At 27.3% G+C, this 27,888-nt stretch overlaps 1 protein-coding gene across 1 annotated transcript in view; it reads left to right on the top strand.

Annotated features, from left to right (window-relative positions):
- Positions 1–5,013: 5,013 nt before the first annotated feature.
- Positions 5,014–27,888, top strand: part of LOC107447917 (polyphosphoinositide phosphatase FIG4) — a 32,652-nt gene continuing 9,777 nt past the window's right edge. Inside the window, exons 1-16 of the mRNA XM_016062955.4 lie at positions 5,014–5,203; positions 6,691–6,789; positions 6,876–6,999; positions 8,099–8,255; positions 8,333–8,383; positions 9,512–9,692; positions 11,070–11,208; positions 11,369–11,497; positions 12,452–12,552; positions 13,561–13,723; positions 14,637–14,868; positions 17,040–17,298; positions 18,465–18,523; positions 20,075–20,241; positions 21,892–22,033; positions 25,127–25,185. Of these exons, the coding sequence (XP_015918441.2) occupies positions 5,132–5,203; positions 6,691–6,789; positions 6,876–6,999; positions 8,099–8,255; positions 8,333–8,383; positions 9,512–9,692; positions 11,070–11,208; positions 11,369–11,497; positions 12,452–12,552; positions 13,561–13,723; positions 14,637–14,868; positions 17,040–17,298; positions 18,465–18,523; positions 20,075–20,241; positions 21,892–22,033; positions 25,127–25,185 (2,134 nt within the window). The 5' untranslated portion in view covers positions 5,014–5,131. The remainder of the gene's footprint in view (positions 5,204–6,690; positions 6,790–6,875; positions 7,000–8,098; positions 8,256–8,332; positions 8,384–9,511; positions 9,693–11,069; positions 11,209–11,368; positions 11,498–12,451; positions 12,553–13,560; positions 13,724–14,636; positions 14,869–17,039; positions 17,299–18,464; positions 18,524–20,074; positions 20,242–21,891; positions 22,034–25,126; positions 25,186–27,888) is intronic.

Below are 27,888 nucleotides of genomic sequence, written 5' to 3'. Positions count from 1 at the left end.
TAAGTTGTCTATTTTTTACTATTGGTGTAAAATTAGCTAGTTTTTGATTGTGGTTATTTGTGCAAAAGTGCTGAAATTAATATATACAAACAAGAAAAAATTTGTATATCTTATCACTTTAAAAATGTTTTATTGGTTGAAAAGCTGCTATTTTAAGATGTACTTGCATGGGTAGATTCCGTGACGAGGTCTAAGGAAAAGGTCTTGTCAGACAAGTCTGTTTAGCAATATTTGATAATAATCAGATATTTTTAGGAGAAATAAAAAGACATTTTTCAAATTATTTTCATTTGCTTAGCAAAGGACAGGAATCGGAATTTCTTTTGAATGATGGATTATAAAGACAAAATTTTTACCAAACTCTTCAAAGTATTCCATTATTAGGTTATGTGTTTGTGCATTGATTTATTTTTTAATTAATGTATTTTTTTTGTGGTAGATCTAAAGAGATATTGAAAGCTTATAAAATTATGCTAGCAAAAACTAACAGCAAGAAAAGCTATGTGTGGAGAGGGTATCTAATATTATTTTGAAATTAAATTTTATTTTAACTGTGCATTTCTTTATTTTTTAAAACAGATATTTACGTATTATAAATTATACATAGGCATATGATTATAAGTTTCTTTGTCCTCTTAAATTTCTTTTTTTAAATGATAATTAAAAGAAAAACAATTTTTTTTTATTATCTTTAATTTCTATTTTTCTCCATTTTTTTGCTAGTCATTTTTTTTCCCCATTTAGTGTTTTGTTTTTTAAAAAAAGGAGGAAAGTGATATGCAGTTTCACACTGGAGGATTTCTGCTTATGATGGACATATGTTGAATGACTCGGTTCATTGATTAACTCAAATTTTTAAATAAAAAAAATTTAAAACTGTTGTCTCCTCATACAGCAAAATTTATAATTATATTATGTAATATGGTGTGTATTTTTTGTACTTTATATTAAAATGTGACAGTTGAATACTGTTATGATTGAACTTGAATTACGGGGCAATTCAAAATTAAGACTGAAAGCAGTTTCAGGAGTTAGCAATCAAAATTCACAATTATAAATTACAGCTGATTGATTAAAGCTTGACAAAACATGATTAAGAGAAGACTAAGAAGGTATGATTTATTTTAGTTCTTAGTTGAAAATTTTGTGTTGAAATAAATTCAATCTTCAGAACAAATATTAATACATTTTATTGCTTTTCTTACTAAAATCAATGGTAAAATGTTTCATGTATTCTTCATTTAACCCTCATACGGTAAAGTTAACAGGTTTGGCTAAGTGGGGTCTGTAATTGTTCCCACTTGTTTACCACTGAATGATCTAAAGTAATTCATTTCAGACATAATTTTTTATTTAAAGTGAATGAGCATTTACATTATCAGCATCATGTCCAAATATACAAAATAATCCTTCACATAGCCAAATGGAGACCATTATGGCCCATTTCAATTTAAATCTCCTCAAAAATATTTTTGAGAATTGTTTTTCCTAGCATAGTAGCCATATTTTGCATTATTTATGGAAATGTTACTAATGTAGATTAGATAATGATATATATATGCAAGGAATTGGCATTTTGCACATAGCAAAGTAAGTTCCATTGTGGAGCCCTCATAAAAATAAAGCACTAAATTTTGAAACTTTTTTTTGGGAGGAAGGGGGGGGGTTATACATATTTACATATATTAGAAAAGACAATTATGGATAAAAAATTGGAAGTATAGGCATAATAGATCTCATGTCATGGAAATGTCTAACTAATAAGGAATCACCTTGTGATGTCGGTGTTTTTTTTCAAAGAAAAGTTTGTAATTTTCTGTAGTGCTAGGAGGCAGGAGTTAAAAACAAATTTTTATTGTAAAAAAAATAATTAACAGTTCAGTACATTGACCTAATTCTTATCATAAAAATGGGACTAAGTTACTTGTAAAAGATTTCTATGTATAGCTATTTCACTATCTCAGTAAACAGATTTCTATGTATAGCTATTTCACTATCATTGTAAGGCAGTTTCTGGTTTGTTTTACTTTACAGTATCTAAAGATAGTGTTGGTCTGTTGCTGTTCCTGCTTAAACCAGCTTATTTATTTTTATTATACAAAGTTTGCCAACAAATGATGCAGCTAACAGAAAAACTTAAAAAAAAAAAGGCTGCATTTTAAATTATTACCACTGAAATAATTGTGACACAGTTAAGTAAACAATGGTTATTCTGAAAATATTTTCAATAGCTTTTCTCAGTAAACAGAGCCACGTTTTGGCATATTTTGAAATAAAATTTCAAAATTTGCCAGAAATCAAATTTTTACGCAGAACTATATGTTTCTATCTATCATCTTCTGCTTGTTTTCAATTTTTTAAATTTCTTCATCATTTTTAGGACACCTGTTGGAAAGAGAATATTCAAAGAATTTCCACAAAATGTTTCAAACAGGCTTCCAGAAAGCCTTTCAAAATTTTCTTTTCTTTTAAATAAAATTATATTTACCAAATCAGTAGAATTATTTTTCTGTGAGACATTAAAATTGTTGTGATATTTTAGTTTTAATAACAATACATAGTATGTTAAAGCAATTACATCTAAATGAGTTGCACATCATAAAAAAATCATCCAAATAACTAAGTTGATTTCTGGAGATTTCATATGCATAAGATATGATCTTTCCTTAACTAATAATCAGAAAAAACAAAAGAGATAATAGAGGACAAATATTTCATTTCTTTACATTTTGTTTAATAGTGCTAATCTTTTTCAAACAGACAATTTCGTTTCAACAAACAATACATAACTTATAATAAGTGCTGTGTTATAATACAACAGTAGGTATGATATTCAAGTCAATAATTTTAGACTTCATTAGTCATACATATATAACAAGCATTTAAAAATATACATCAAGATAAGGCCATCCACTAATGATGTTAGGCTTGGAGAGTGTTTGTGACAGGGCCTGATTAAGAAGGGTGGCAGTTCAGGGTAAAGCACTGATTCGGGATATCTCAAATTTTCAATGACTTCTAATTCTTTTTTAAAGGAAAAAATACTGATTGTATGACAGTTCAATGAATAATAAAGTATTAATTATAATTCAACTAGTAACATTTGTACTGTTTCTACTTTGATAAAAGCTCTAAGTCTATTTGTATTAAATAAATAAAAAATGTTTTAAAAGAAAACATTACAAGTCAATTTATTTTAATAAACTAAGATTGATAAATTTGAATAAACCAGTAAGATACAAATTTCTATAAAAGAACCACTAATAAATTAACAACTTAAAAAAAAAAAAAATCTTAAAATTCAAGACTATGAAGGGCTCTGGGCAAAAGCCCTTACTGCCAATGAGGCCATCAGGCCCTGGTGATATTGTGACAAGGAGGAGAGATTAGGTAGCAATTGTTATAGTACGTTATTAGTTATAATGACAAAAATGATTTATAATACAGTAAGGAACCGATTATCCGGAACGATCGGGACCATCGCTATTCCGGATAACTGATTTTTCTGGTTTTCTGAATTGCTACAAATAGCCGTTTTTTTTATTGTTAAACCCAACTGAAAAAAAAAAATTTGGAAATAAATTTAAAAAGAAGAAAAAACGATGAAGTAATACACTAAATATTATTTCCAAAATGATGGTATGGTAAACATCTTTAAAAAAAGAACGAAAAATCCTAAAATCTTATGAGGAAAAAATTTTTTTTTTTAAGAATGGCGGGAAAATTTACCGAATTCTGTTCCGGTTTTCTGGTTTCCGGATAACGGGTTCTGTACTGTACTGTGTTTTATTTCTGATTTACTAGTACATGTTTATTGTAATCTTGCATGACATGTGACAAAGTAGTAGGAGTTATAGAAAAGTGTGACAAAGAAGAAAAAAAGATAAATAGAGAGCCCATATCATTTAAATCTGTTTTGCCAATAATATAACCATATCTCCGGAGTATACCATATTTGGCTTTTAAGTGCACTTTTTCGCATTTTGTATCATATATTGCATTCTGTTACAAACAGTTTGCATCAGTGTGAGTTTTAAAGTGCAGAAGGAGTTTACTTCTGGTGCAAAATCCCTGATTGCACACTTGACAAACATGAGGTTTTGCATTTAAATGTGTGAGAACATGTTTCCTAAAAATGCCTTTACATTGAAATGTTTTGCTGCACAATGAGCATTTATAAGGTCTCACATCTTTATGAGAACGCATGTGTTCGTTGAGAAAACGCTTAAGGCAAAAGGTCTGATCGCAAGCTACACAAGCATACTTTTTTCTTTTTCTTTCCTGCCTCTTATGAGTTTTAAAATGGTTCCTTAGGTTTATTTCTCCAGAAAAACTTTTATAGCAAAATCCACAGACAAAAGGTTTAAGCTTTGTATGCGTTACAGAATGGTTTCGAAGATAAGCTTTTCGAGAGAACGCTTTGTGACATACTTCACATTTATGTCTCCTTTCCAAAGTATGGGTAATTAAATGTCGTTGAAGGTCGAATTTTGTAAAATATATTAGACTACAAACTTTGCAAATATGTTTCTCATGGTTGGATGGCAGTACAGTACCAATGGTTGCATGCGAATTTATCCCAGCGGTATTTTCATTCATCACAAAATGAAAACAATTTCCTTTATCGAACTCACATTAATTTTTTGAAATGCACATGAAAATAATTATTTTTTATAAAGTAGATACCATTTTAATAATCCAAAAATTAATTGAAAAGTTAAACGCATAATCCGAAAATTATTTGTTTGAAAACGAAAACTGAAAAGAAAACCTTTCTTTTCGAAAAAAGAAGTTTTGTTGGTTTTTAAGCTGTTTGCTTATGCTAGCTTTATATATCTGATATATAAAAATTAAGCAATTGTTGTATGAATTTTTCACAGTTTTTTAATTTTGTTTGAAGTTAAAACGAGTATATTTTCTTTTTCACATGCAACTAACATTTAATTCTATATTTTTTTTAAAAAATAGTTTCATTACTAAGCTTAAAGCAAATGTCGTGCTTTCACTTAATATGCTCTCTTTAATACCAGAGTCACGCAAAAATGTAAACAAAGAATTCGTTCAGAAAAGACTTTTAATATTGCCGATAGATTGATTATAAAAACGAAAAAAAAAATCAATTAAAAGGAAAATGTCTAAAGAAAGCGTTGCATATCCAATTGTCAGCTTAGTGCAAAAAATTATTTTATACAAAACGAAGGCTGTAAGTTTGTTTTCATGACATTTCAGATTTTTAAGTTTGATTAATACTTCTTGTATCATTTTCAAATTTATAAACAATTTTTAAATTAAAAATGGTTTTTAAATATCTTTCCATTTACTTAAAAATTGGATGTGGGAAATATACTTTAGTTATTTCAATGTTTATATAGGGGTCTTTTATTGCAAACAAGTTGCCTCTGCTTTAAACTTGTTATTTTGTGTAAAAAGTTATAGTGGGAAACTCAGACAACTTCATTCATCCAAACTATCAAGTTAAAAAAATAAATAAATAAATAAAATGAAAAATGACTGTTACTAAAAACTGCAAATGAAAAAAAAATTATACAGCATAACTTTTGAGTTTGTAATATTATATAATTTTATATCATAATACATTTGCTGATATCTTCACATATTGCTCTTTAGTTTTCATAGCATGTTTATTATTCTTATGTTTATTATTCTAACAGTTTATTAAAGTTTGATATAATTCCTTAAACTAATAACTACAATTGAAGACCAAGGGGAAGAACTGTCTGTTTCCATTTTCCTCAAAATATTTTATTGGATCGCCAGTTATTGCTTTTTGAGGATTACTAAGTTTTGACAAATCAACGTGAAAATCCATACACAAAGATGGACCTTACTGTGAAAAACCTTTCCTTTCCACATGCTAAATTGTTTTCTCCAAATCTGCTTTTATGGACACAAATTGTTCTTTTCTCGTCGTTTTCAATTGTTTTGCTATGCAAAAAAACTGGTTACTGAAAAGTAGGACCAACAAATATAGTCTCTATTAAGTTATATAAAAAATTGATTTAAATAAAAGAAATTTGATGTTTTTCTTTAATTTCCTGGTCAATAGCAATTCTATTATGTACACACATGCAAAAAAATGATGACAATTTCAATTAAAGTGTAGTGTAGCAACAGTAAATTTCATAATTTTTTCTATTTGTGATCTGAAATGTTTTTGTTATCCTGATTAAAAGTTTTTTTTATCTCGCTTTAGATTTGCTATTCCTGATTTTGTGTGTGTTCAGAGCATCTCTTTTTTTTTAAAAAAAAAAAAAAAAACACACACACACAAATGCAGATTTTTAATATAATTGAATTAAAAATTCAAGGGATATAGATTTTTGGTCCCACAATTTTTTTTATTTTTTTAAAAAATTAAAAGAGCTGATAACATCCTAAAATTTTATAGTTCTAACCTAGAGACTGTCCAAAATTATAAATATTGTTCAGCCATATAGCTTTATCTGCAACATCTATTGTTTGAAGTTTTTTGAGAATTCACTGAGGTGTAGGGGAGAGGGGCAGTATTAATTATTGATTGTCAATAATTAAAATGAGCAATTTCAAATTTACGCTTTATTCTCATTCAGTTAATGAAATTCAAACTGCCCTGATTAATTTTATTTAGTTTTTAAAATTTTCTTTGCAATGTATGGGAGCATTACTATAATGATCATTTTTATTTCACAGAGATATTATCTGGTCGGATGTAATAACACAGAAAGTAAGTTTCGAGTGTTAAAAATTGATCGTACAGAGTCCAAAGAGCTGAATGTTGTCGATGATAAGGTATAAAAAGTCTTCGCTTTATATCTTATAGCAAAAAGATTCTTTTAATGGTACTTAACAATTATCAATAATAAATATTTTTGTAGGTTGAATACAGCAAGAGAGAAATTAGAGATCTTCTAAATATGATAAAATGTGGAAACAGATCTAAACAAGGTCAGAAATTTGTATCTGATTTGAAGGGGACTATATCATCTTTTGGAATTGTTGGTAATTAATTTATAAATTTGTATTATAATCATTAAAATAAAAGTTAAAATATATCATTCATTTTATTTCATTTATTTATGTTTTATTTAAAGCTGCGTAAAAGAGAAAAAATAATTCAAAAGAAAATCTAATCTGAAAAGAATTCTAAAATAAAATCTAAAATCATGCTATGGAGAAAGGTTTAATCGTAGAAAGCTAACCACAAGCTATCAGTTAAAATTTGTAGTAAGAATTCTGTATTACTCCTTCTAATTTGTTTTTATATCTAAACTTCAGAAACTTGATGTCATCCATGGTTATAATATTTGTACTTTTTAAAATAGAGACTTTATTTACCATTGGATTTATAAATAAGTTTACGAGTTGTTTGAAAACATAAAAATTGTGACTGAAAACAGTAAAATAATAACTCTTAAAATGTGCCCTTTTGCTATATTTATGTCCTGATATTAATTACCATTCATCCATTTGTGGCTGACATCATCTTAGAATTTATTTTTTAAAAAAAAGAGAAATCTTATGAGTTTTAAAATTAAGAGTTAATTTAAATATAACCTCAATAAGAAATTTTCCTGGGCTATCCTAGGCTTTTCCGAATGTTCAGGTTTTAAACTTAACATAAGCAAAGCAATTTATCAAAAAAATTTAAGATTAACTTACAGTTTTTAAATCTTGTTATTGTTTTTACTCAGTTGACCATCAGTGCTCATAAAAGACTAATGTAACTCATAAATAAATAAAGTGCTGAGTTTGTTTCTTTATTGTGATAACAACAATGCCCCATCTGTATTAAAAAATTCAGAGTTCAAGGATTAGGTAAAAAGGTCATAGCACAATCCAGATTTAGTTGCTTTTCTTCAAACCTAAATGTATGTAGAATGATTTTCCTTTTCATTCTTTCAAACGACTAATGGGATACAGAGGTTAAAGTTTGGCATGAGGTAGATTTTTTTCCACCACTTCTAATAAAAAATTACATTTCTTGTTTTTTCTTTACTATATTCTCCAAAAATTACACTTTTTTGCATAGAAATAGGAAAAAGTTTTTGTTGTTCTGTGATTTTATTTTGACCTTAGCATTTTTTTGGTTATGTTTTAGGTTTTATTAGATTTTTAGAAGGATATTATTTAATACTGATTACAAAGCGAAAAAGAGTGGCTTACATAGGACACCATACAATTTATAAAATTCAAGCCACGTGCATGGTATACATACCAAATGATGGAGAGAAAAATATGCATCCTCATGAAGCAAAGTAATGAATTATTTTTTAAATTTCTCATTTTAAACTGTGAAGTTGGATGAGTTATATTTATATGCTTTAATTTATAGGTACGTTAAATTATTTCAAAGTATGGATTTGTCCAGTGACTTTTATTTCAGGTAATCTTCATTTTTTATTTTTAACTTTCATGTGTTAAAATGAATTGTTTGTTCTGAAATATTAAAAAGTTTTGATATTTTTAAAAATAAAGGGAAATCTTCAGATAGTCTTTGTTTGAATAAATAGTTTTAAGAAAGACGCCAGGTGACTGGGTAGTAGTACTTAGGGCTATGTGCCACTGGCCTTTGCTTAAAAATAATTTTTGAAAGAATTTAGATAAATAGTCTATCACTGTTTACAGTTTACTTATTGCTGAATCACTGTAACAGGGTTTGACTGTATAATAATTGGAAGCTCACTTAAGGTTATTGTATTAATGACCATTTTCCTATAAATGAACTTGTTTGCTATGCAGGAAAAAATATTGATAAAAATATGATGTTCTGCATTTCACTAAAAAAAAAAGAAAAATTCAAGAAGATTTGTGAATATGTTGTCATAACTTATGAAGAATTTTAATTCAATGACAAAATTTTTGTAATAAATGATTCATTACTTATATTCTATTGCATAATTTGGAGTCATAAAATATTTCTTAGCTACAAGTGATCGAAAAAACTTTAAAAGAATCATTATGTTTAGTTATTTTATTTCATTTTAATGTATATAAGATTTTTTTCTCTTGTAAGTACGCTTGTGTGTGCGTTTTTTACAATAGAAAAAATTTGTATTTTTTTTAAAAAAGTGTTATTTTAAATTTTTTGAACTTAATTTTAAACATGAATGCATTGCTTGATTATGATTTGATTAAAAAAAGAGCTTTAGTTAATGGGTTTTAAATTTAACTCCTAATCATAATTATTTTTAGTCTTATTTTTATTGGACTAACTACTAATAAGTCCATAAGAATTTATGCCTTGCTTATCTCCTATGTGACTTAAAGAAGTCGCTTACGGTCTCTCCCTCTTTCAACAGTTGCTCCCACAGAGGCACCAATACAATGAATAATAGAGACTAGTGCTCATAAGATGTAATAATTGAAGATAGTATCTTCAAGTAACATTTAATAAATGTTCATTTATGTTATTTGGCTTTAAAAATATAAATTTAAAAATACAAATTTCAAATACGTAAACTTTCCAGTTTTTATTTATTTTTTTTAAAAAGAGAAAAAAAAACTTTTCCAGCTATAGCTATGATTTAACACACACTCTTCAGTACAACATGGCCGTCTACAGAGAGCTTTCCAGTTTTAACTTATCTCAGGATGTTGACCAATCTAAGAGTGTTCCTTTCTGGGATCCCCAATTGAAAACCATTGAAGGAGCCTCTGATGAAATTGCTGATAACTTTCTAGAGAGTTTGAGAGTGAGTTAAATGATTATTTATTTATTTATTATCGTTAAATGCAGGATTGATCTTTTGTTTATGTGAATATCTCTTCAAAGGCTGCATGATACAATCTTTTTTAAATTCATTAAAAAAGTTTTTTTAATATTTTTATACAAAGTGTTTTAAAAGTACAGAGACTGTCAAATAGTTTTGGCAATTATTTATTCGTCAGATAAAAAATACAGGAGTGTTATATTTTTTTTAAAAAAAAAGCATTCAATGATACCAGACTTGACTAATCAACCTCAACCTTTTAAGGAATTGGAGCTTGTTCCATCATATTATAATTATGGCATCATTCTACAAAAAATATTGAAAAACTTTGGTAAATTAAGGGTATACTTTTTGGGTAGAATTCCAAATATACAATAAAAAAAGGTTTCTATTAAAGATTTTGGTGTTTTCCCTTGCTTTACTCCCAAGAGATGAGGTTGGGAGATCAAGTTTGGTGTCATTGATTGGATATGTTGAAAATATTTTCAAGTATATACTTAGATTTTTAATCTGATGCATGTTTTTCAAGACATTTTAATGTTTCCAGGCTTTTTGGACATCCTGTATATTATTCTTTTGTGTTAAACACAGATTAGGCCACATTTTATATTTTCCATTATCAACATTACCAATATCATCTAGTTTGTTTTTTAAATAAGTTTAGGTTATTGATGCTATTTTTAAAAGAAATGTCTATCATTAAAATTAATTTCAAGTTTATGGCTTTATATTTCTTTTCTTATTTACCATCATGTTTTAAACTTTTTTTTTAATTGAGCAAAATTTCTATTTTGAATTCTATTTAAGTAAATCAAATCTCTAACAAAATTATAGATTATACAATCAGTTACAATTAATATCATGCTAAGATTGTTATTAAATTTTTTAGTTTGTTCTGCTCTTGTTGAAGTTAGAGAGCTGTAAAAATTAGGACCTATTTTTTCAATGCAAAATTTTATAATTTTTCTTACTTCGAAGAGCTGTTATGTTTATGATGATAAATTTATGAAATTAAAATAATAGATTGTCATAATAGACATGAATATTTCTAGCATTTTTTCTAAAAGTTTTGTACAATTTCATTTTATTTTTTTATTTTTTGTTAATCACCATTTTTGAAAAGTTGAGAGTTGAGGTATAATAATTTAAATATTTTCTCTAATGTAATACTTATTGTAATATTGTATAAAAATATTATAAGTATTGCATTAGAAATATATGAAAACTATTAAGAATTATTCCTTTAGAATAAAATTGTTTATCTTTGTATTGATTCTCATTCATCTTTAGAATATCTTTAAATACACCAAAAAAATAAAAATAAAATGTGGAAGTAAGACATGTTAAACTTTTCGACAGGACACTGTTGAAAATGATTCTTCTCTAAAATCGACAATTAGTTCTGACTTTCAATATGAAAATTCTTCTGAAAGTGAGAATGCTGTTTGGTCTGAATTGAGATCAAATGAAGATCTTTCAAACATCCCTAAAGAGTCTGGTATGTAATTTCTAAATTATTGCTTTTTTTCAATTAAATCATTATTTTACAAAATTTATTATGATTTGTATGTTTTAAATTTAAATATTTAAGTTTTTTTTTGTAACCCAATGCATATGTACTTAGTTATTTACTTAATAAAGGCTTACTCAACTTTTAGGCCAGGTGACCTATGGTGTAAAAGTAAAGCCTCACTGGAGATTTGTATGGAATTCTCACTTGTTAGAATTAGTAGACCTCCACCCTGATTGGTTGCTTTATATTACTCATGGTTTTGTTGGTCAATCTAGTATCCTTTTATTGCTTATTCCCTTTTCTTTGTTGAAAATGTGATTATTAGTATTTGTCAATCAAAATATTCTATAGGTAGCAGAAATTATTTGATGTTAGTTACAAAACTTAGTTTTTTTAAAATAAAAGAAGTATTTTTAAAAATTAAAGTTATTGCATTTTTTTAAAGATGACTAATTATGGATGAAAGATTAATTCTACACAGAGCTATTGATGTGTTATCTATTGACATGTTTTGATTATTGCTAATTAAAGTTGGAAACATCATAATAATCTTGTTTGATGTCAAATTTAACTTTTAAAAGGAAAAAAGGTTGTTGAAAAACTGATTAGGGAAAAAGTGGTTATAGAAATTTTTAGTGCTTATTACCTGTAGTAGTTAAAGTAATGCTTCAAATTCGTTTTGAGATTTAGGGGTAATCTCTGGATTTGTGTGATATATATGATTAAAACAACACAATACATTGATTTTTAAAATAATTTTACAGGGATTGTGACGTTTTACGTTGCTTTGTGAAACAAAGTGTATTTAATAAAATCTTTTGTGTTAATTTAAAATTTCAAAGTATATTAAAATAAGTTTAATTCAAAAATATTTGTATAACATTAACAAAATAACTGTTTTTGAAACTGGTAGTTACTTCGATAAAAAGTTGTTAATTAGTATTCTAATAAATAAATGAAGGGAATATTTAAATTTGAAAGAACCTTTAGGAAGTTGTAAGGTTCTTAGCTCTGTCCTATCTTGTCATAAAAATCTGAGTTTCTTACAGCTTACTGAAAAAGTTTCGAAGTTAAATATCAGATCATATAAAAATATTTTAGCTTATTTTTATAACTTTTTTTTATGAAACTTGATGTATTTTTAAAGGGGTTACCTTTAGTAATGGATATTGAAAAATTTTTTTTTTTCAAATTTTATTTCTGATAATAGATTCTTAATTGTCAATAGATTTAAGCATATTTGGACGATCAATATATTTAACATTAATTGCCCGGCGGTCTCAAAAATTTGCAGGCACAAGGTTTCTGAAAAGAGGTACAAATGATAAAGTAAGTATCTTTTCCATTATCACTAATTGTTTTAATAATCTTTCAATAAAATTTTTGGTGCATTTTGAATGTTATCTTTGACAAAATTTTTAAGTTTCAATACTTTAAAATTATTTTTAACTAGATGTATTGTTGGATATTTTGATAGTTCTAGTGTATTTACTCATTTCCTTTTATGTAGTAGCTTTTAACCTTTTTTATTTAATAATGTATATTAAAATCTACCATTTTCTACATTATAAGGTCATTTTATATAATGACTCCACCTTTAAATTGGAAAACATGGTAAATCAAGGATAGGAATTAAAAAATATATATAGGAAATTGAAGTGTTATTTAATAATCTGAAAGGCAGAACTATAGGTCTGGAAAACCTGATTATTTTTCAGTTCAGATTATTTAAAAAATAAATGGAAAAAAATTGTTTAGACTCCTTTTTTAAACATCTTTGAATTTGTTTCCAATCAAAATTATAAATTTTGGTTGAGAGAATACAACATAAGGGAAAGAAAACTTTTTTTTCTGTTACTTGATTACATGCTTATGCTGCATAAGGATTTATTCAGCTTTTTTTAGTGTCAGCTCATTCAAATTAAGTTAGAGTGACATAAAGTTTTTATGTATAATTTTTAAACACCTTTTCAAATTTCTCTCTAAATTCTGCTTTTGCGCCACAACGAGTAGTCATTGAGGTCCAAGTAAATAATTCTGACATTTATTAAAATTATTTCTCCAAAAAATTTTACTAAGGAACTATTTCATGCAGAGGCAAATCCAGATGTAAGTTTGTACAAAAAATTTTAAACAAGTTTTTGCTATTGTATATTTATATATTGAATAAAGCATAATGTTTTCTGAAGACAGCTTTTTCTTTTTGTCATAATTATTATGTAGAATTTTATAGAAATTTTCTTGATAAGCCTGAAAAACTGGAGTTTTTTTCCTCTTAAAATTATTGAGATTCCTAAACTAAATTATTCTTTTAAAAAAGTGGTTTGACTTTTCTAGGGAGATGTAGCAAATGAAGTTGAAACAGAGCAAATTGTGTTTGATTCCTCAGCTTCATCATTTACTCTTGGCCATTTCACATCTTTTGTGCAAATGAGAGGCTCCATTCCATCTCAGTGGTCCCAAGATATCTCTAAAATGGTGCCGAAACCACCAATCACATGTAAGTTTCTAATTAATTTTTACCTAATTTTGAATCAAACTATTCTATTTGGATAAAGTTAAAAAAAAGAAATAGTTGTTCAAATTTACATTTCCACAGAGTTAGAAACTATAGTAAGAATTGTTTAAATTCGTTATACCTACTAACTATAAGACTGCAGGTGAAAATTGAAGCAAAATATTTTTTATTTAATTCTGTTGAAACTTTTACAATTCTCTGATGAATTTGTTATGAATTTTGCATGGATTTTATAATTTTAATCTATAATCATACAGATTTAAATTCTTCCTTTTCAATGTTTTTTCACATATTGCGCAGTGGGATGGGATAAAATACATCATTTTAGCAATATATTCGTTACTGATTTGCCTCTAATCACGACAAATAATCATTTTTCAAATGTTGTCTGTTGTTTTAATATGATTGCAATCCTATAACTACATAATAAGAAAAATATTATGGCCTTAACAAGCAAAAGTAAAAATCCAATTTTGCTACCATAATTTTGATGCTAAATCACAAAAAAAAGATATATAAGTAACTAAATAATAATAATAATAAATGAAAAATAATTGAATAAAAAAATACAGCAATAAATGATAATTTTAATTATGAATTTATCCGAAAATATTTAAGCGTACAATGTATTTGGTGAGATAAAATGTTTGTTACTTATTTATTATTAATTTCTTAAATTAAATTTTTTACTTTGTTTTTAAAATATTACATTCAGTTTTGTTAGGAATAGATTGTATATCTTATATCAAGTACCCATTGTGAAATATGAATAGAACCCTATTTCATTGAATGTCATAAGTGTGTATGAACACTTTTGAGGGCCTCTATATATTATCTTGTTTCAAATCTGGCATTTATGTTAAAATTTAATTGAACGTATATTTCTTATTTCTAGTGGATATTGCTGATCCCTTTTGCTTTGTTGCTGGCCAACATTTTAACAGTCTTTTGCAGCGATATGGATCACCAACTGTTGTTTTAAATTTAGTTAAAAAACGAGAACAGAAGAAACACGAAAGTATCTTAAGTGAAGAATTCAGTGGTGCAATCAATTACCTTAATCAATTCTTACCAACTCAGCATCAAATCATGTACATTGGATTTGATATGGCCCATATAAACAAATTGTAAGCTTTGTTTTATTATAGAAATAATTATTTTTATTCACTTGAAAATTAATGCATGTTAGAAGGAGATTGCATAAACAAAAAATTGTGGCTTTGGAAATTTGTGAATAGGAAAAAAAAAGATTGTGACTGATTAAGCTTCACATTAACATAACAACCAACATTTTAGTTTTGTGTGAAGTATTTTTTTCATGTGGTAGTGAACTAAATTAAGTTTTTTTAAAATTTTTTAAATGGTATTTTTAAAAACCTATCATTATTGCAGAACATGACTATTTGTTTATCTGTTATTTTATATAAATGTTTAGATTATTTGTAGGTTTTGATGGGTAAAATTCTTTCTATGCTAATTCATTTATGTCTGTATGCATTGCCTCTTGAACCACTATAAAAAACATTTTCTAAAACTATGTAAATTCCATAGTAGTTGGAGCTGTATAAATGTACTAAAAGCTATTATTTTTTGTTATAAATTGATATAAAATTATTAGGTATAAACCAGATTAAATAGGAAATTTTATATTTAAAACAGCTAGAGATTAATCCTATTTGATGCCCGTATAAAAATTTATAAAACGAAGTTGTAGCAGTGCTCTTTAGTTAACTTTTTTTTAGTTATAGTGAATTCTGCTGTGAAATTGTAAAAACAACTAACTTTAACTTTTATCAGTTTACTGGTAAACCAATCGGTATGAAATCATTTAATTAGAACTAAATGTTGTAGATCAAAATTTCAAATGAAATAGCTAAGTTTGTTTAAATATCTGATCAATGTCATCAATTTTGATCAATGTCTTTGCTGTTCATTTTTACACATTAGAATCACATAAAATAGCGCTTTATAGTATACATCAAAATCTTATTATAGCGACAGTTCATAATACCAGATGAAATTGCTGTTATAGCAAGCTTTACTTAAAAGCAAATACACATATTTATTATTAAAATGATAATAAAAATTCTATGAAAATGAAAAAAGAAATATTTATATCTTTTTCATTTATTGTAAACAAATATCTTGTCTTAAAATGTATATCTAAAATAAACTGTTTATGATTACAGATTGTAGATTGAAATATGACTTTATGAAGGGTAAAAATTTCTAAAACAGGAATGTTTGAGCAGCAGGTTCTTAAATCCTAATAAGTTCTTGCGAAAAAGAAATGAAATGCTATACCTGTTGACATTATTGATAACAGTAAATAATTGTGGATTATACATTACTTTATAAAAATAAGGTGTTGAAATTTTAGTAAGAAAACACTGTTCCTTTTTAATTTATCTGTATTGATACCGGAAATAAAAACAAATTGTTTCCCTTTTAATCTTTTTCAAGTAAAATGTATTTCCCTAAATTTTTTTTGTCATAATAGTGAAAGGGTGGTAGTTTTTAATTTGTTATAAATATATGATTTTTTAAAGTATAATATTACTTTTTTAATGGTAACTTAGAAATGTGTCGCAAAAGCTGACTTTTCAGAATATGCTGTATTACAATCTTTTATTGTTGTATTTAAAAGTTTTTTTTATTGATATTTCTCCTCAATGTATTACTAACTTTCTCATTGTTTGACGAGAGGGGAAACTAGTCTTTATTTTCCTGAGTTGAATCAATTTATTATTGACTTACATAACATTATATTAATAATATAGTTCCTTGCTACTTTAAAGTAACTGTTTTACAAGGTAGCCATAGAGTATGAAAATCTTTGAGAAAAAGAAAAAATCAGGTTATTCAATTCAAATTTTCTTAAAATCGGTGAAATTAATTAATTTGGCTTTGAGGTATCTATAATACCAAACATTTACCTGCAAATATTGAGTTTGTAATAAAAAAATTGAGTATTTTCAACTTTATAATAACAAGTATTAGTACTTTGTTGCATATTTTCTGCATAATAATAATGTATAACTGAAAATAATTTTATAATAGAATTCATGTTACTGGTTATAAGAATCAGTGAAATTCCAAAAATTATTCGATAAAAATCAGGGTAGATTAATTTCTTTTGAGTGTTTGTGGCCAGCTTGAGTTTATTTATTTGTATGATACTTTAAGTGAGATAATAATTTTGTTGAGGTTTTCTTTAGGAAATCAAAATTGTTTTTCAAATGAGCTGATCGGAAAATTAACTTAATTTGCTAATATGAATTGCAAATATTTTTAATAGGAAAGAAGCTAGTGTCATGCCAAGACTAGCCCAAATAGCTTATCAAGTTTTAGGCAAGATTGGTATATTTCACAACAGACCCGAATTTTACTGTCAGTCTATTCATCATCACAGCTGCAAGGGATGCAGCCTGGGAGGTTTCAAAAGAGAAGATAACTCCAGGCTGCAAACCGGTGTTGTCCGAGTCAACTGTGTCGACTGTCTCGATCGCACAAACACAGCACAATTTGCATTTGGGAAGGCTGCTCTAGCATTTCAGGTGCCTATAACATTGCTTACCTAAATTTTTTTGACTTATCAAAAGTGTTGGCTTCAGTACGTTTTATCAGACTTTTTTCTTTTTGTGAGAAAATATAACATAATGCACAAACAAAGAACCATTTGCATTTTAGAATACTGCACTAGCATTTCAGGTGCCTATAAAATTGCTTACCTAATTTTTTTTTCTTACTAAAAGTTCAATATTGTTGGTTTCAGTAAATTTTATCAGACTGTTTTTTCTTTTTATGAGAAACTGTAACATAATGCATAAACGCAGCACAATTTGCATCTGGGAAGGCTGCACTAGCATTTCTGGTTTCTATAAAATTACTTACAGAATTTTTTTGTCTTTTTTCCTCCTTTTATCAGAAAATTTGCATTTAAGTAATGGTTATGTGACTTTGAATATTAATCTAAACTTTAGAAAATTGTATTCTTGCTTTTTAATAGGTAATATTGTAATCCTTTATTGTCAATGATTTACCGATCTTTATTCTTGCTGTTTTCTGAGTTTTTATAGTTTCTTGTTTTCTTACTGTCAATGAATTTAATGTTACCTCTATTTTATTTACTTCTTCCATTTTTTTGTAGACATGATTTATTTTTTTAAATGTATGTATTAAAGTGTAATTTCATAATTTGATTTAAAAATATTTATGTTTGATGCTGTATTGACTCAAATATATATATCATTATACTTTGATCTGTTTGTTCCGTGCTTTATCACTCTTTATTTGCTTTGTTTTTAAACTATTTATTCTCACTTTTGTATTTTTTCAAATTCAAGTTTTATTTTCATTAATACTGTTCTTTTATTTATTTATTTTTATTTTGTACACAATAGAGGTATTAAATTTGTGACTAAATTCAAGAGCAAGTTGTATCAAAGCATTTGGGACTATATTTTCAAAATATAGTTCCAAAAGTTGAGGGGAGAAATATTGCAATAAACACTTAATTATTACATTGTATTGGTTTTAGAAAGTTAAATGGTTTCCAATTTATTTTTTTAAAATAGTTATGTACTGAAACAGGTGCTATCCAAATAGAGAGATTAATAAAATAAAGTTTGTGCTTTTTCAAATAATTACAAGTAATTTAATGTAATTATTCTTTTGAAATGGCTTATTCCTAATTCATGGTTTATATTTTCTTTATTTTTAGTTGTATGTTCTAGGAGTTGTCGAAAATCCAAAATTGGAGTTTGATACTGACAGTATACGGTAAACTATTTATTGAAAGTTTATGTGAGTTTAATGCTTGTGTGATATTTGATGTAACGGAGTGGTGAATGATTGATTTAGGTGAAAAAAAGTTTTATTTGATTTGTGGTAATTTTAAAAAGGATGCTATACCACTGGAAAAATATTTTATTGAAAATTTTGTTTCACCTCCATTAATATTATGTGTTATATGGGTCAGAGTGTATGGCAGTAAAAGATGTTAAAAGTGCAGTGACAAACAACAAACCTAAAATTCATTTATTATGTTAACTGACTTAATAGAATATGACATAAAATAATATGACAGCACAGAACAAACCGTTAACAACATTACATGTTGTAAATTCAAAATCCATAATAAAGGTGACGCCACAATCAGTGTAGGTGTATGTATTTTGGATTATGCCCGTAAAATGGTGGTCTGAGTGTGTCTAATGTGAGCATTGATTTTTTATATTTTCCAACATTTTAAAATTTAAGGGTTAAAGAAAAGTAAGTTTAGGAAATCTTAGATTAAATGGAGTTTCAAATATTTAGTGTAATTCTAAGTATTCCTGCATTTTGTTATTTGAAATTTTTTTCTGCGTTTGAAACTCTGGGTTTATATTCTGTTTACTTTTATAATTATTTTTATGAATAAAATTTATAACTCTGGGTTTACCTGAATTCATTTATTTCAAATTTAAATTTGCTTATGTAAGTGAAAAGAGAATTTGCCAAGCAGGGTTCCTTCCATTGTATAGCCTCCTCTTAACAAGACATTGTAATATTCTCTAATTTCAGTGCTTAATTTAAGTTAAAGTTATAGAAGTTGTGAAATCTTGAATTCTGCTGTAGAGAATGTTAGAAAGTGACGAAAAAAATGTTTAAACTTTAATAATTTAGTAAAGAGTCGTCAAATTGCGATGCTTATTATGTTCCATTGGGCTTTTTCTTTAAGCAAAAATAACTTCTTAAACAAAAGTTACGGTAACTTCTTACCAAAAGCACAGACTAAGTTCTAAATTATTGTCCGTTTTATCTGTTAGTGAGAACAGAGAAAACCTGGAATTACCAAGGAATTTTGTTTTGACTCTAAAAAGCAGGGAATAGTCAGGGAAAGTTGCATTTTTTTAAACAAAAATGTGGAAAATTTCTGCATCATACGTGAAAAATAACATGTGTCAGAATTGTCAGTAACAGTAATCAGTAATTGAGATTTAATTTTAATAATTCTAAGATTAGATTAGATTATGTAAGCATCTATTACAATTATTTATTGTGAAAATTCTACATTTTACTGTAACTTTTCCATGTTTTCATCCTCCTTTGATGATATTTTTTTGCTTACATAATCTAATATTTGACATAATAAAAAAAAAATCAAAGTTTTTTGATAAAAAAAAATTGCATGGTGTTAGATAAAATATGGCCAGGATTTACATTAAAATTCTATTGAAATACCTTGAAAAGTCAGGGAATTTTCTTTCTTTCTGAGATTAAGTGGGAACTTTTGATCCAGAGGAAGGTTTTCTTCAACTAAGAAATTCTTTTTGTGTGTGTCATTTTTAGTATGCTGGAGGAACTGTATGAAGATCATGGAGATACACTGGCTTTGCAATATGGTGGATCTCAGTTAGTACACAGAGTGAAAACTTACAGAAAAATAGCTCCTCTCTCTTCTCATTCTCGCGACATTCTACAAACTTTGTCAAGATATTACAGCAATACGTTTTCAGGTATTCATATCCTGTTCTCTTACTACTATAGCTTTAAATTATCTTCTAGTTGATTTTAGTAATTTTCAATTCATTTTCTATGAAAAGTATGATTCAAATAACAGTGTTATACCTAAGCGCTTTTTTAAAGGCAGTCGGCTTGCTTTATAATCCGAATAAATGCACCCTCTTTGCCCTTTTTGTAAAAGTTAGCTGCTATCCCTTAAAAACACTGCCTTTTTATTCAGATTCCATTTTGAAAATAATAATTACACACTGGTGAAACTGTCTGTGTCTATAGGTTTAATTCTGATTACTGTTCCAAATATGTACATTGTTAGGATTATTTTCAACTAGTTAAATTTTTATAAAAACTTTTTTTTTTGGAGAGGGATATTAATCATTTTTTGAAGTGATTTTAAATTTAAAAACAATTTTTTTAATAAATACCCTTTTTTTTAAAAAAAAATGTGTCTTGAAATGTTTAAAAATATAAATAATTTTCAGTTTTAAGATATAGAAAAAAGCTTTCAAGTTGTTTATAAATTAATAATTTTTTGCTAGTATATTTTTTAAAAATAAAATAAGCACAGAGATTGCCTTTTAGCATGCCTTTAATTATTTTTGCAAACAACAAATTTTTCTCACATTTTGATAATGAAAAAATTTGAAATATACTCATAAAATAGTATGAGAGGATAATTTAAAAATTTTGGAGCATAAAACTCGGTTATTTCATAATATTTTGCATTCTCATAAATATTTACGTTAAGTGAGTGCCCCTTTTGGGGAGGAAGCACCCTATCCTTTTTTTATTTCTAGGGAGAACTCTGCAATTATTTAAAAATTTTAATGTTTGATGTAATAACTGATTCTATCTCTGAATTCATTGATGTGTTATGTAAACACTTTTAAGCGAGTTTTTGCAGTTTTAATTTAAGGTCTGGCTACTAATTATTCACTGGCCTAACTTGTGTCATTAAACTCTAATTATACTACTAATTACTGATTGACCTCTCTAGTGCAATTAAACTCAAATTGCATTACTAATTTGACCAATCTCTCTTGTGTCATTAAATTGTAGTTGCGCTATTAATTATTGACTGGCCTCTTTTGTGCCCTTTAATTCAAAAAAATTAAAAAAAAATTTATTATGATTTCTTCTCTTATTAAAATTTTAAATGAACCATTAACCGCTTGCGCAGCTAAACCGAAATTGCTGTGATTTTTTTTTGTTTATTGTTTTTTTTTATGCTGATAGTTTTTAGAAAATGTAACCATGCATATTTGCACTGATTTTTTTTATATTTTAGCATAGTCGGGTATAGCCTGGGTGGTAGGGCCCATGTCCAAGAATCGGTTGGTTCTATCCCAGACGGGCCAAAGACTCCCCGTGTAGTTAAAGGTGACTGATGCACGCTAAATCTGACGAGTCCCAAAATCCTCCATCTTCCCATAACAAATCAATAACTCTGGGGGTACTGATCCAGGAGTTTCCTTGTCTTCTGGATTGGTTCAAAATTACAAGAATACGGAGTTGAACATTAGTAGTAGTAAACCCAAAATTGGGTCAGCTGTTCAACCACGGATATAAAATAAAATATATTTTAGCATAAAAATCCTTGATGTTTAACAAGTTTAAAATATGAATTATTTTTTTTACTGTTTCAGATGCTGATAAACAAAATGCCATAAACTTATTTCTGGGTGTTTATAAGCCAAGTAGAGCAATGACTCCCATTTGGGAATTAATGACTGACTTCTACCTGCACAATTCATTAGCAGCTGGAGAAAGAATTTGTCACAGAAATTTGTAAGCAATTTAGATCTTAACTAGTTAGAGAATGTAATATTTAATTATTTATTCAAGATAACGAAAGGACAAAAAATTAAAAAAAAAAATTGTCCTTTTTTTCTGGTTTTTATTATTATTATTATTTTCCTTCCCCCCCTTTTTTTCATTGCTCTGTAATTTTTCCCTTGTTTTCTCTACATTTTGAACTTACATACAGTAGAGCGCCAATTATCCAAACTGCTCGGGACCGAACGTGGTTCGGATAATGAAAAGTTCGGATAGTTGGAAAGTTGTTTAAAATCTAATTTAAATTATTATTATTTATGCACTAACTTCCCTTCACACTTTTTCCAGGTTCGGGACTGGCAGTATTTTCTAAAATTGCTCTGTTTAAAAGTTTTTTTTTTCAATTTTTAAATATTTTTTCCTTTTTTTTTCTTTACTTTTCTTTATTTTGAATTTCTTTTATCATATTTCAACATTTTATAATTTCTTTTGTAAATTACTGATTTTACCACATTTTTCTTTATTTTCTAAGGCAAAAGAAATCCAACAAAGACTTTTGTTTCAAAGAAGATGCTCTTTTTTCAGCAACCATATCCCTTATTCTTTTTAAATAAATCAGCTGAACTGGATCAACATCATTTAGACGTTCTAGCAATATCTAATGGATTGCATTTTTCTATATGAGAATTTTCTATATGAGAAGGTTCATTATCTTGAACTTGATCACCTACTTCTTCCTCTTCATCCATGGAGTTCTGATTTTCATTCAAAATTTCAGCAACAATTTCATCATCATTTAAAATTTGATATCCTGAGACGTTTTCAGTGTCTTGACGCCAGTCTTCTATTTTTTCTGCTGCATAACCTGTCATCTTTTCAGCCGGTAGATCTACTGGTTCAGAAATTTAAAAAAATTGTTGATAAGTTGAAAAGTATTCTAAACTTTAAAAAAAAAGCGAATTCAGACATAGTTCGGATAATTAGACGTTCGGATAATAAGGGTTCGGATAATCGGCGCTCTACTGTATGTATAAAGTAAAACTTTTCTGCAACAATATTTTAGGAACCAAAGAAATGTAGTGTTGTAGAGGAATATATTATTATATCGAGGGTCTACATACTTTGGGGAAGCAATAAGATTTTTTTTAAATTTTAATATTATATATGTATTAACTATAAATATATGTATATATTATATAAAAAATGTAATTTGCAGAATGTTAATTATGGTAAAATATGAAATCAGATATGTAAATATGAAATCAGTGACTTCTTAAGAGATAAGGGAGGCAATTCTAAGAATGGAAGGTCTTGAAGTGGTCTATGTGCCTCAAGGATTTGGTATTGAAATCTGAATATGAGAGCCCCTCACTGCGGTGAAAAGAAATAAGATAAGTACATAATCAGCAGTGAGTCCGAAGAGTTGTCAGAAGAGACCGAAAAAAAGCAAAATATGATAAAATGAGCTTTTTTACATTATTTGAAAACTAATATTAAATTGTGAAAATAAAGTTGAAATTTGAAAAAGAAATCATTTTACAAGAGTTTATTGCTTCAGGGAATATCGCAATATGGTGAGAAGGATGACATTGATTCATGTGCAAACTCGTCGGGACCAGGAGGCATTATTTTAATAGAGGGAGCTATTGTTGTATCGGATATCGTAGTAGCTAGAGTTCACTGTATATATATACTGAAATATTGAGAAAATAATAAATAAAAAAATAATGATGAGAGCAGAAAATAATGAAAGATATTTTTCAAAAGTATTTAAAAATATATATATTTATATAAGCTAAAATATTGAGAAAATATGGAAAATAATAAAATATAATGACGAGAAGAAAATTATTAAAAATAATTTTTCAAAAGTATTTAAAAAAATATAATTTTCGATATCTAAAAAAAAAGAAGAAAGAAATTAAATATCCGGAAAACAAAACAAAGAAAAGATTCTCTTCATCAGCCCACACGATTATATCCGCAAAAGGAGTGCTTTCTAATATTGTATTAATATAGTCAAAGCAAAATATATCAATACAATAGTGTGAGGAGTATGTGGAGTAAGTGAAAAATATATAGGAAAAAACAAACAAATATATCAAGCAAAAACCAGAAAATAAAATTCAAAGAGATTAGAGAACGGTACTCGAAAGGAAATCTACATAGTGAGGAGCGAATAATTATATATATATATATACAATATACATATATATACAAAAAAATTATTAAAAATACGGAAAACAAAATAAAGAAAAGATATCTCTTCATCAGCTCATACAATTATATCTGCTAAAAGGAGTGCTTTCTAATATTGTATCAATATAGTCAAAGCGAAATATGTCAATACAATAGTGTGAGGAGTCTTCATCATTGTTATCTATTTTTTAAATTGACAATTGGATTATAGTTTAATTTGTATCACCAATGGTGAATAGTTTTGTGTTGAGTTATGCTGTGGAATCGTGAAAATATGATGAGTTTTCTATTAAAATTATTTTCTTTGATGGTTGTTATAGGCTTTTCAGGAGGAAAAAAGTTTTGATTAGCAAAGATATTGTACATTGCGGGCTTAGTTGCAACTTTGAATTTTATTTCTAAAATATAAAAATGTATGCATCACTTTTCCTGCAATTATTTAAAATAATGCAAAAACTAAAATAGATAAAAACTAAATAAAGTCAATAATCAGCAAAACTGCCATTTGATTCTGTTTCCCTAGCTGTTAGAGATAATTTTTCTCAAATCACAACTGAAGTAGATATTTATGGTATTTATATAGATAATATATATGTCTGGTTGAAGTTCATATATATTAATATGTCTGTTTGTTGAAGTTCTGAAATCATTTAAATGTCAGTTGTTTATTTCTTTAAAAAAAGTGTTTAGTCCATTTCAAGCTTTCTAGTTAAACCTGGGGACTTGTTAAATAAGTCCTTATAATAAATTAGTTCTTTTACATTTTTGTTTTGTTTTGTTTGTACACTGTAAATTTCTTGTTGTATGCTACTTTTTTAAAATTTGATATTTTTAATATTTGTAAATGAAAATTCACATTGTATGTTACGTATGTTTGGAAAGATTTTGAATTTTGAAATTTTGCAGGTATACATGTTGGTGGGATGAAAAAGTTATGGATGTTCTTCCTTTTCCTATTATTGAAGGTATTTGAATTAGATTAGAACTTTTAAGTTTTATTATGATAGAAATTGAGTTATGTAATTTTCAAAAGACCTAAAAAAGTTAGCTTACTCTATTCATAGTTTTAAGGTTTTTATTAAAACTATACAAGGTTTTCAATGGATCAGGGAAACCTGGAATTGTCAGGGAGTTTGATTTGCAGATAAAAAATTAGGGAATAATACAATTTCAGGCAAAACCCAGAAATATCTCTCGCTGCAAATCTAGAAAATAATCAATTTCTAAATTGACGGTAACAATAAATAGCGCCAATGATGTTCAAAATGACTAAGTATAACATCTATTTTATTATTTTTTGTAAAACTTCTTCTGCAGCATGGATAAATTTTTTTTAGAATTATTAAAGTTGAATAATATGTTAAAAAGAAATTTAGCATTACTTAAAATTTTCTTGTTCCAATTTTTTTTTTCTCTATATAACCATATTTGCTATTTAATAATACTAAGTTTTTAAAAGTTAAGTTTTCTGTATAAATTAATTTTGGTTTTTAATCATAAGTAATATATAAGATGGTTGACTATATGAATCATGTGACTCTTAATAAATTGTTTCATTGAAATTTTAACTGTTCTCTATTGTTGTGCAAAATATTGCTTTTATCTGTAATTTATATACTTAAGTATTTTAAATAATACATGTTAAACCTTTGCCTAGTAATATATTTTTTTTTTTACAAAATGTAATGTTTGGCATATTTTCTATTGAAATGTAAATTTTATTGCTTATTGAATAAAAGAAAATTATATTTCTGATGAAATATTGGAATATATAAAAAATGTATTCAAATATTGTTGAAATTTTACTGAAAAAATCAAGGAATTTTATTTCTATTATTATTAAATATAACTGGTAAACCAGCTGTCTGCAGCAAACACTGTAACTTAGTCAATCAATGAAAAGCTCATAGAAAATTACATTAGGCAAGTTTAACTGTGCATTCACTTAACTTTTATAATTATTGTTATGAAAGATGTATATTATACTTATATTTAAATAAAAACAATCTAAAAACAGATTAAACATTAAACAACTATAGACCAAAATCGAAATTTGAAATTCAGATGGAGTGTAAGTGACATTTTTATTCCTCAAATAATTTTGTGTGACTTTGTTTCATACTGTTAGGTATATTAATCGAATTTAATTTTATATTCATGTTTCTTTTGATGTTAAATTAAACAAAATGAGTTCTTTTTTACTTTTATACATTGCATCAAAATAAACATCAGTAAAATTTAAAAAACTATCAATAAAATGTACGTTTAAATAAGTGTTCTAGAATTATTAAATTTCAATCTCTGAAAGAGGAATAGAATATATCGAGAGCCCAGCAAAGTTCTGACTAGTTTCAAAATTAAAAATCTCAGAAACTAAGTTTCATAGAGGATTTTATTTTACAACCGTCATTGAAGAGCCGACCCAATTTTCCGGTTTACAACTACTAATGTTCAACTCCGAAGCCTTGTAATTTTGAACCCAATCCAGAAGACAAGGGGACTCCTGGATCAAGCAGTGGGAGAAATTTTGCTTTCGTGAAGTACTTTTTGATGAAACTTACCCGCATTTGCATTACTTTGAGAGTAACCTCCCATGGCTAGCCTGATGGCAAGGGGACTCTAACCCATGATTCGTCTACCACTGAAGATCTTTCAAATCAGCACTCTGGTTGGTGCAAGCCAAATGGTGAATTCGTAACGACCAGCCATCGCTGGGATTCGTACCCAGTTCACTTTATAAGAAGGCAAACGCTCTATCCCCTGAGCCATCCCGACTTTTGATAGAGGATTGTAACAAACAGTTTGTTTAGTGTGAACATTATAGAATTTTTATTCTGGAATTTGAGAATTTACTTACAGAAATTGCTAATAGATGGCCATTGGTGGTCAGTTCAATTTGTTCTAGCATTAAAACATGAAAGGACATTCTTGTGCCAAGTTAAGAGGTTTAAACAGGGCTCGAAAAAACTCAGAAATTTTACCCGTCCCCGAGGACGGCTTGTCCAACAATGTACCCGTCCTCCTTTGAAACTAACCCTTAAAACTTCTAAATAAATAAAAATATTATTTTCTCTTATTTATTACAAACATTTATATAAATTGCACAATGAATTAGTAGTTACTAGGATTACAAATGCTAAGATTACATTATACAGTAATAAAAGAAATACTAGGTTACCAATAGTAACCTAGTATTTCTTTTATGAAATAATTGATTTCTTTTATGAAATAATTTAAATGACAAAGGTCAAGTTATCTGGAATGTCAATTTATCCGAGGGTACTGAGTTTTTTAAATGAATCAAATATGACGTTTGTCAGTTCCACAATCAAGCCAATGATTTACAGAGGTTTCTGCACAGAAATCTGAAAGGGGTTTTCCATTTAAGTAGATGTTCTTAATTGCGTTTAACGCTTCTTGTTTAAGACCAGTACGTAATGTGTTTTTTTTGTAAGTTCATCGCTGAAAAACCCCTTTTCAACCGCTGCAGTCCTCACAGACGGAGAAAACATCAATTCCACCATGCGCAGTATGTTGCTGTATTGTGGGACATTTTGCTACATTTGGTCTGACGAAGGAATAACAGGATTTCTAGATTAGAGGGTCATTTTAGAAGTGAGGCGCTACGCTAGACTCTTGTAAGATAGCAAAAATTTAGAATGTATCAC

The sequence above is a fragment of the Parasteatoda tepidariorum genome, chromosome 9 (assembly GCF_043381705.1).
Source record: "Parasteatoda tepidariorum isolate YZ-2023 chromosome 9, CAS_Ptep_4.0, whole genome shotgun sequence".
NCBI lineage: Eukaryota > Metazoa > Arthropoda > Arachnida > Araneae > Theridiidae > Parasteatoda > Parasteatoda tepidariorum.
The sequence above is the reverse complement of the archived record's forward strand: the minus strand, read 5'-3'. Positions and strand labels throughout refer to the sequence as shown.